Source organism: Apium graveolens, chromosome 3 (genome assembly GCF_009905375.1).
Source record: "Apium graveolens cultivar Ventura chromosome 3, ASM990537v1, whole genome shotgun sequence".
In the NCBI taxonomy this organism is placed as follows: Eukaryota; Viridiplantae; Streptophyta; class Magnoliopsida; order Apiales; family Apiaceae; genus Apium; species Apium graveolens.
Genome location: NC_133649.1, coordinates 121270751 through 121281651, shown reverse-complemented (window position 1 = coordinate 121281651; position 10901 = coordinate 121270751). Strand labels below are relative to the sequence as shown.

Here is a 10901-nt window from a genome sequence, read left to right as displayed (position 1 = left end):
AGGTATATATGGAGAACCAATGAGATCACAGAGATATAAAACCTGGGACCTTTTGAGAAATTTGTCCAGAGATGCAAACCTGCCATGATGTCTAGTAGGGGATTTTAATAATGTTACTTCTCAAGCGGATAAGAGAGGAGGAGCTCCATATCCGGAACAACTGATAGATGGTTTTAATGAATGTTTGAATGACACAGAACTCCAAGATCTTGATATTACTGGACATCAATTTACATGGGAACAAGGACGAAATACTGCGTATTGGATTGAAATATGGTTGGATAGAGTTCTTGCTAATTCCCAATGGCTTAACACTTTTCAAATGGCAAAGTTTTATAACCTTGAAGGTTCGCCGTCTGATCATAGTCCATTACTGGTAGTTCCGGAACAATAACCCAGAAGTAACAAAAAGAAGCAATTTCACTTCGAAAATGTCTGGTTAACAGAGCCAATGTGTTTTCAAATTACTAAGAATTGCTGGGAAGATAACAGGAATAGCAATGTCATTCAAAGAGTTAGAAGTTGTGCTGAAAGTTTGGAAGTGTGGGCCAGGGAGATCACCAATTGTTTTAGCAGACATATTAAAGATTATAAAATCAAACTGAAGTGGCTACGAAATAAGCGAGATCCTCAATCTTTAGCATAATATGATACTGTTCAGAAACAACTATATTTGGTGCTAGACCAACGGGAAATTTTTCGGCACTAGAGGTCTAAACAATTGTGGTTACAGGCTGGTGAAAAGAATACTAAGTATTTTCATCAATCTTGCAACAGAAGAAAAAGGGCAAACCATATTCAAAAACTGAAGAACGATGGGGGAGAGTGGGTTAACTAGAATAATGGTCTTCAGGACGTGATTACAGGGTATTTTCAACAGTTGTTTACAGAAGAGCAAACTCAATGTGAAGCTGTTTGGAACTGTATCCCACAGTCAATAACGGAGCAACAGAACAGTGAATTATTATTGCCAATTACGGATGAAGAAGTCAAAGAAGCATTTTTTCACATGCATCCTGACAAGGCACCGGGGCCTGATGGCATGACCCCTGCCTTCTTCCAGAAAAACTGGTCTGTAGTAGGAAGAGAAGTTATTCAGACGACCAAGGAGTTCTTTGCAACATGAGAAATCATGGAAAGTCTCAATGCTACAATATAGTGTTAATTCCAAATAAGAAACACCCAATATCAGTGACAGACTTGAGGCCAATAGCATTGTGTAATGTTATTATGAAAATAATCATGAAAGTAATTGCAAACCGAATGAAGAAAGTGTTAGAAACTGTGATCTCGGGCACTCAAAGTGCTTTCTTACCAGGTCGGTTGATTTCTGATAATATCATGGTGTCATTTGAGATTATGCATTACTTGAAACGCAAGAAGTTCGGAAAAGAAGGTTGCATGGTCATTAAATCGGATATGTCCAAAGCTTATGATCGAATCGAATGGAGATTTTTGAGGGGTATGTTGTTAGCAATAGGGTTTAGCAATTGGTGGACTTATCTGATCTTGTAATGCGTATCAACTGTGGATTACAAAATAGTCCATGGTGATTTTGAGAGTGACTTGATTAAGCCAAGTAGAGGTTTGAGACAGGGAGACCCCTTGTCGCCTTATCTCTTTATTGTTTGTACAAAGGGCTTATCTGCTCTAATCTCCCATTACGAATCAAAAAAATGGCTGACGGGCGTCAAAATTTGCAGGCGAGTTCCAGTTGTCAATCATACACTATTCTCTGATGATATCTATCTTTATTGTAAGGAGGATACAGGAGAAGCAATGAAAGTAATGGAGTTGTTGGCAATTTATGAACGTGTTGCGGGATAAAGAGTTAACAGAGCTAAATCTACGGTGTTCTATAGTGCAAATGTCATTTAGTACAATAAGGATCTGATCTGCCAAAATCTGCAAATTAAGGAAGCTGATAACTCCTCTAAGTACCTGGGATTGCCAAATATATTGGGGAGGAACAAATCAGTGGTCTTTAGTTATTTAAAAGATAAAGTGAAGGCCAGTATCCAAAATTGGAGTGAGAAGAATGTTTCGAAGCCAGCCAAAGAAATTTTACTGAAAATGGTAACTCAAGCTCTACCATCATTTTCTATGAACATATTCTTACTACCAATGGAGCTTGTCAAAGATATCGAAAAATGTATGTCCAAATTTTTCTGGAGTACTTCAAAGAAAAGCAAGTCAAGGATCAGTTGGATGGCCTGGCATAGAATGTCAAAGCATAAATATGAAGGTGGCATGGGGTTCAGGTGTTTAAGGGACTTTAATATGGCCATGCTGGGAAAGCAATGTTGGCGTCAGTTGACGAACCCAGATAGCTTGGTGGCTCATGTATATAAAGCTAGATACTATGCAGATAAGGATTTTATGGAGGCTGAGTTGGGAAATAGTCCCAGCTTCATATGGCATAGTATGTGGGAAGCCAAAAATGTAATTTCTTCAGGTTCATGTTGGAGGATAGGTAATGGCAATAACGTGTCAATTTTGCAGCAGCCTTGGTTACAAAATGTCGAAAACCCGTACATCGTCACGAACTCTCCTGCTATATCTCAACAAAAGGTGGCTTCTCTATTCCGCACTGATGCAAAACAATGGGACATCGAAATAATTCAAGACGTTTTTGAAGAACGAGATCAACAGAGTATTTTAAATACCATGATTGAACAGGGGCTCGAGAAAGATGTTCTATGCTGGAAACACGAGCACTCTGGTCAGTATTCAGTAAAGAGCGCTTATAGATTGATTCAGAGCCAGAAAGTAGTAGGGAATGAGGAAGATAATAGTACATTTTGGAGATGTTTGTGGAAAATTAAAGCTCCCCCAAAAGTTTTAAATCTAGTCTGGAGAGCAGCCAACTCATGCTTACCAACCAAAATACAACTACAAATTAAGCATGTGCAACTGGATGCCATATGTCCAGTTTGTAACGAAGGAAATAATCTATTTGTCATGCTTTAGTTCATTGTAAGTTGGCAGCTATGTGTTGGAAAATTTTTGACCCAGGGATCAATATGGAGGAGGATAGAGATTTTGTAAAATGGTTAGACAGAGTACTAGCAAGTCAGTCGTTGAATGAGAGTGAAAAAATCATCACTCTTTGCTGGTCAATTTGGAGATCTAGAAACGACTTGTTATGGAACAATAAGAGATGGTCAGCCATGAAAATAGTTGTGAAAGCTTGGGAGTATCTTTCACAGTGAAAGCTAGCTCAGGGTAGAGGTAATGGAGCACATATTCAATCTCCTGCTTCAGGAGATGGTGCATTATACTGGGTTAAGCCACAACCAAATGTTATGCAGAGCTCATGAATCCTATGTTGGCAGAAACAATGGCGATTAAAGAAGTTTTGACCCGGGAGAAACAAATTGAGTGGAGGGAAGTCATAATTGAATCTGATTGTTTGGTCGTCATACAAATGATTCGAAGTGTAGCACCTATGAGATCAAGGCTTGGGATGGTGGTTGAAGATGGCAGAGAGATAGTTCGTCAATCCAACAACAATAAGTTGGTTTTTGTAAAGCGATCTGCGAATATACCGGCTCATGAGTTAGCACATGTATCGTATATGTATCCTGATTGCATTTTTTATTGGGAATCTGTCCCAGTTAGAATCAAAGTTTGTATTCACCAAGATTTAATGGAGTAATAAAATTGCATTTTGTCAAAAAATATTTAAGTGCTAATTATGTTAACGATTTTGAAAAATAATACACTTTTTTATAACTATTAATTTATGCTATATAATTAAAAAAAATTACAAATCTCATTGATCACAAAATAAGTGGACAATTTTAGTAACAATTTTTGAGATTTTTTTAGAATAGACCTAAAAAATTGGACGCATTACCTTTTTTTACCTAAAATTTAGCTCACCAATGGCCTTACATGATGTGATATCATTGAAAATGTAATCGAAGATAAATGTTATGTATGATTAAGTGAGAGCAGATGATGAAATCGGTTACCAGATTCTCGTTTGTAATTTGAAACTGAAAGAAAAATTCAGTTCATAGGTAGAAATTTTATACTCCCTCCGCCCCTAACAACGTTTCCTATTTGTTTGGACATGTTTTCCAATTCACACTTTTTGATTATTAATATTTTTAATTTTATATTAGTATTAAATATAAAAATTTCATTATATTAAAATACTTATAAATACGAATCCAACAAGATCACTTATGACTATATTTGATCTTATAGATTAAACGTAAATTAATACTCAATTACTTAACATAAATAGTATAAAAAGTCAAAATAAGAAAGATAACATGGGACGGGAGGAGTACTCCTTGAGAGCCGGTGTTGAAATCTGTGTACTAGAAAATTATCAAATTCGAAACCCTCTTCCCTGGCTGTAATTTGACAAAAAAAATGAAAAAAGGGCAAAGGCTTAGAGCATTTTCAGTTCGGTGCTAAACTAAGGGTGTCAACTCACCGATAGTATTAATAAATTTTGTTTCTTTCTCAAATTATACTTTTAGTACTCTTATTATCAAAATTTACCGGAACAATTAATATCCAAAATTGTTAAATTATTCATATACAAGTAAAATTTAAAAATGAAGGTACAAATCTTTACTAGCACATAGAATATTATTATTATTTTAGGCGGATGCGGAAAGATGTCAAAAATTTACTACTTTGGTTGATACCCCTAAATCTCTAATAAAGCGCCAACAAAAATGTTATGCTAACTCATGTCACATACTCTCTCTGTTTCAAAATAACTATCTATTTTTGAAGAAAAAATTTGTTTAAAAATAGTTGTCCACTTACACTTTTAATATCACTATTTAAATTATAAAATTTAGTTTATATTTTCAAGATGAATTCTACACTACACACAATTATAATATCACTGGTGTCTATTTTCAAGACTAACTTTCTACCATAAATAATGATGTATTTAATGCAATAAATATGATAACTATTATAATTTTTTTAATAATGTTAGAATTTCTTAATATGCGTAATTTTTTTTAAAATGGACAATTGTATTGAAACAGAGGGATACATTTTAACACTCTTTTTGACATTCCATTAAAAATAACTATTTGCAGATTAAACACACAACCACTTGAGATAGAGACACTTTTGGTTAAACTTTTATAACATTAAGTACTGAGTTAGATATTATTTATTTACACGAGGTGTCTTGCCTTATATTAAATTTTATATTTATTTTTAATATTTATATAAAATCTGTTATCTTTGTAATCTGCAGCATCAAGTTTTTGGAAAATATTTTATTCAAAATTACTGTTTTGCCCAAGTATTTTAATAAATATCAAAAATAGTTGTTGCTTATAGGAATCGAACCTATGTCAAGTATTTGCATATTAAATACATCAACCACTTGAGTTAGAAAAACTTTTGGTTAAACTTCTGTAACATTAACTATTGAGTTACAACTTATTTATTTACATGAGGTGTCTTACCTTATATTAAATTTTATATTTATTTTAATATTAATATAAAACATAATAATTTCAGACTTGAATAACTCATTTCGATATGCTAACTTTACACTTGTAACAAACATATGACTTCGACCAATTGAGCTAGAACCTCATTTGTTTAAATTTTAATAAAATCAAGTATTGAGTTACATACTTCTTTATTTATTTTGGGTGACTAAACCTATATAATTCAATATTTATATAGAATAAAATTATTCTAATACTTGGGTAATTAGCTAATTACAATATAATAACTTTACACTCATGTGCAACAATGGGATTATAATTTTTTTTTTAATTTATACATTCAATAAATAACTTCTTGTTGATAATATATTATCATATTAACTTGTTAATAATATCTTACCATATAATAATAATTTATTAATTATCGAAAATCGGATAATTAACTCACATCGAGATACTAACTATATACTCGTGTAAGAACTAAGGGTATAATCAATCCGAGTCTAGTCGAAAACTGTCAGGCTCGTACTCGATTAAAAATATTCGGCTTCGAGAACGACCTCGTGTTCAAGCGAACTTTAAATTTCAAATTCGAAATTCAGGCCGTAAAAAGTTCGATAGGTTCAATTTTTTTAGGAAAAACATATAATTCGGAATTAATATTGTGTGCCCTTATTTCAATAAATATGGAAAAATATTATTGGCTTGTAGAATTGAACCTGTGACACTTATATCCAAACCTGTAACTTCAATCGATTGAGCTACAGACTCATTTGATTATATTTTGATAACATGAAATATCGAGTTATATATTTGTTTCTTTATATTCGATGGCTAAACCTATATAATCTAATATTGATATATAATAAAATTATTCTAAGACTTGAGTAATTAGCTCACTACAATATACTAACTTTATACTCATGTACAACCACGTGATTTTAATTATCTTTTTTATTTATAAAAAAATTACAAATATTAAATAAATAACTTGTTGATATTATGTTACCATATTAACTTATTGATAATATATTACCATTTAATAATAGTTTATTAAATATTGAGATTTGGGTAATTAACTCATTTCGAAATATCAACTTTACAACAACTAAGGGTATAATCAAGTCGAGCCGAGCCGAGTCGAAAACTTTCGGACTTGAACTCGATTAAAAATGTTCGGGCTCGAGCACGAGCTCGGTTTCACCCGAATCTTAAATCAAGCATGAAACTCGGGTCGTAAATAGTCCGGTAGCCTCAAGTTCGGCTCGAAAACTTGAATCAATTTCACCAAATATTGACAAAAACTTGAAATATGATAGGTTATGCTCGAATTCGATTCTAATAAATATATAAAATATTAATAAAATATTAAATATTTAGATAAAATATATTTCTATTAAAAATAATATCGACTCGATAAGACTCGTGGACCTTATGAGCCGAGTAATTTGAAGTTCGAGTTCGACCGTGCAAAAATTTTTACTATTTTACCCCCCGTATTTTGATAAACATGACACCTAAATACTATAATATTTTTGGTATCTACAGTTGAAAAAATTATTGAAACTTGATAGAAAACCATTATTTTTAATGTTAAGAGTGCACTCTAAACTTTACATTTGCGATACAATAACTTTACATTTGCGATATAATAAAAATTTAAGGATGTTCATCGTTACAATAGTCCTTCTAATATAAACCCACAATATGGCATGAAACAACACGTAAATATCATAAAAATATACAAAAAATAGTAATTTTTTTATAAATAAAGTTAGCATGTACATTGCACGCGGTAATAAAGCATTTTCCTTTAAAGAATACTATAAGAGATGATTTATTCCATTTCAATATACAGCGAAACTCATGTACACATGACCCCCACGTTCAAGACATGAAAACATCCATGCATCAACAAGTGAACCCAATCACCTTACAAATCATTAATCTACCTCATCAGATAGTCAACAAAATGATCAAACTAAACAAATATATTAAATTAAGAAAAACAATAAAGAACATCAGGTAAAACAATGTCATCCGTCCATCAAAAGTACATGCAGATCCAACGATGAATAACCTCTCCACGTCACCACACACTAAAGTGTGACTCACATTAAAGCCATGGAGAGACACGTGGCAGTGACAGCAGTCCCGACGATGACTGCCCGGTGAACCCAACCGTCGGTAAAGCTACCGCTGGGAGATTCATCTCCGGTGGTTCCCTCAGGAGCCGGGGCTGGAGCACCCTCTGAAGGGGTTGGAGACTCAGAAGGACCCTCGGGGGCCGGTGAAGGACTCTCGGGAGCCGGTGCGGGAGCTGGAACCGGAGTAGGTGAAGGCGAGGGAGTTGGTGTTGGTGGAACCATTGATGGTGATGGTGATGGTGTGGGTGTGGGTGTGGCTGTGGGTGAGACTGTGGGTGCACCTCCCGGGGCTTGTGCCATGCATGAGGTGGCTACAAGAGCTGTTAAGATGACGAGTTTCAACATTGAGGAACTCATGTTGTATGTTTTTAGAGACTTGTCGAGATCGAGAGAGAGAGAGATGGTTTGATGTTTATGATGAAGGGTAAAGGCTGTTATAAGAGAGATTATATATGAAAAGGAGAGAGGGAGTACTTTTGAGAGACAACTATTAAGATTCCTTAGCTAATGTTATTATATGCAGAAATGTATAGCGGCTTTAACATGAATACTCACATTTAAATAATAAAAGGTGGTGCTATTGAATAGTTATTTTAGTTGTCATGTTTGGTAGAGGACGGGGGTTGTCAATGTATTTGAACAATAGCAAATGGGAGCTGTAAATTATACTTGTTTATTTCAGGAATTAGGAGGGGTGAAATGTATCGTTCTGTGAAGCATTCAAATTCAAGGAATTGATCCAATACCTAACAAAACGTGACTTTGTCCGTATTATTAATAGTAGTAGTAGTTCTGAGGGTGAAGGTAATAAAGTATGTAGGATCAATTTAGATTAATGTATGTGTCCACCACTATTCACTAATTAAAACGCTTTAAGGCATGGAAGACCTATTCCATGTCAATATGTTGCCATGGGTTTAAAGTAGTCGTATTGACATTTTACAAGAATCGATTATGCAGCGTTGTTTGTTGTAGTTTGATTTCATGATCACCACTCATTAGGAATTCTTATATATTGTCAACTGAATTCATTATATTTTAATTTAAAACCCCTTAATGACTTTGAAAAGTCTCTTTTAATTATTTGCTTTAAAATGTGGAGATTTGTATTTACGATGTTTTCGGGAGGCAAGTTCAATCAAATTAATCAGAAAAAGGAAAAATATTATACTAGTTTTAGACCAAAATTATAACAAATTAAGTCATTTTTTTGGTACCATGTATGTTTATGTGTGTTGTCATGTGTACATGAGTAATTCAGTAAATTTCTTGAATTATCCCAAAAATCCCCTCCCATTGAAAGAATTAAAGGAATAACAAATTACGTGACTAATAATTAATGTATAATGTTAAAGGAAATCGAAAACCTCATATCCAAATGAAATGTGAATTTCATTAATAGTGTTAAGCAATTCAAGGGTACTTTTGTATGTCTATTCTAATTTGCTGTAACCTCAATTTTCATATCTTTCGTTATCATTCGTAATTTGCATTCTCACTGTCCATCTAAATACCCCTCTCATGAAAAGGCAAAAGGCAAGACAAGGAAGTTTGAACTTGCCGGTAAAATAATAGAGTTATTTATCGAGGCTTATATGAGTCAGTACACCGACTTGTGAATTATATACATTTTTTTATGTATGTGATATGACACCATGAATTATAGGTAGGCAATTACAGTAATTAAGTAGAGATACAGATCAAACGCGGATATCCAGAGTCTAATTCCCATACGACATTTGTACAAACCATAACTAATATGCGGAATCACTAATATAATTTGATCATAACAGACGCCTGGTCATTTTCAGAAGGTGGTAAAATGTCATTGTCTTGCATGAATATATCACCTTTTTACGGATGTTTTATAGTTTTAGCAGTCTCTTTTTTAGCCTAATTAGCCATCATCGGCAAACAAGATAAGTTACATCTTAGTTGTCCTACAGATAACATTCACATTTTTTGTCAAAACCTTACCTGTCCAACCATAACAATACAACATAAATTAGCTGTAAAATGGATTTTCCCCGACAATAATTGAGGAAAGAGAATGGTATATACGTATAAAATAGTACTTGTGCAATGCGATACAGCCAGCGAACAACAAAATAGCAAGAAGCCCATACATTTTGCTTTCAGGTTTAAAATAGTTAGTTGGTGACTCACTTACAAAGGAAGATACATATTTCAAATTTAGAAAAATTGACATCCCCATTGGTGTAATTTTTGGCCATTAGGAGTTGAAGCCAAATAAAACAGTAGAGAACGGGAGTTGGAGGAGAAACTGTTTATAAGGATTAAGCAAATCAAACTTAATAGTTGTTAGAGAAAATTTTAGGAATATAATTTTTTTGATCAAGTACTTAGTTGATACAAGGCTGGATATTTACAGCTAGCTCCAGAAACTTCTGGTGTGTTGAATATTAATTAAGATTTTAACATTTCTCTACAACATTTTCATAGTGCACTATATTAATTTTATATTTTAAATAATTTTAATTTCAAATTAAAGAACTGTTTCTAGAATATTCTAAAATATGTTTCAGATTGTTCTAGAATCTGCATCAGAAATTAAGGATCTATGACGACCATCTCATTTGTCTTAGGAACCTCAAGGAGATACTCTGCTTATATCATAAAATAGAGAAATTGTTGCCGGAGGAGCTGCTTCTGTCATAAACATAGAAAAATTGTTGCCTGAAGGAGCTGCTTCTGACAAGAACATCTTATCTGTAACAAAAGATGGTTCAAAATCAAATAAGTCTAGATAAAACTAATTAGCAAACACAAGAGAGGTGGAACCACTAAGACTAGGGAACTGACCAATAGGAGGGGTGGGAGGAGAAGGCTGAAATACTTCTCCAAGACCAAAGTTGTAAAGGACATTGAACGCCTCAACCTTAAGTATCCAGGCTCCGTTTAGAAAAAGCCCCGAATAGGTCAACCTTTCAAACTGCTGCTGAATCCATGGGCGGCAAGAGACAACCTGGCGAACTGAAACATCTTAGTAGTCAGAGGAAAAGAAAGCAAAAACGATTCTCGTAGTAGCGGCGAGCGAAATGGGAGCCTCGACTGACCGATAAAAAAAGTGAAAGAGGCATCTTTTATTCATATCGATTTGGGTTTTCTTTCTTTGCATTTAGCTTTCCTTCCTTATCAGAGTGGGGCCTCGAGCTTATTGATAAGGACCAACCCCCATATCTAAATCTAAAATGTCGCTAAGGCAACCAAATGGAACATGAACATGCACAAGAGAATAACAGTTTTCAAGGCCAAATTTTACCAGAAAGGTTTGAGCATTATTTCTAGTACC

At 33.9% G+C, this 10901-nt stretch overlaps 2 protein-coding genes across 2 annotated transcripts; one reads left to right on the top strand and one right to left on the bottom strand.

The window, feature by feature from the left end:
• The first annotated feature begins 1242 nt into the window (after positions 1-1242).
• Positions 1243-3658, top strand: LOC141714552 (uncharacterized). The gene is made up of 5 exons (XM_074518065.1): positions 1243-1462; positions 1544-1785; positions 1879-2809; positions 3016-3072; positions 3312-3658. Exons 1-5 carry the CDS (start codon positions 1243-1245, stop codon positions 3656-3658), a joined length of 1797 nt encoding a protein of 598 aa, XP_074374166.1.
• A 3579-nt stretch (positions 3659-7237) lies between these two features.
• Positions 7238-8208, bottom strand: LOC141712718 (uncharacterized). The gene has a single exon (XM_074515765.1). The coding sequence runs from the start codon at positions 7943-7945 to the stop codon at positions 7553-7555; it is 393 nt and encodes a 130-aa protein (XP_074371866.1). The 5' UTR covers positions 7946-8208; the 3' UTR covers positions 7238-7552.
• Between the last annotated feature and the right edge of the window lie 2693 nt (positions 8209-10901).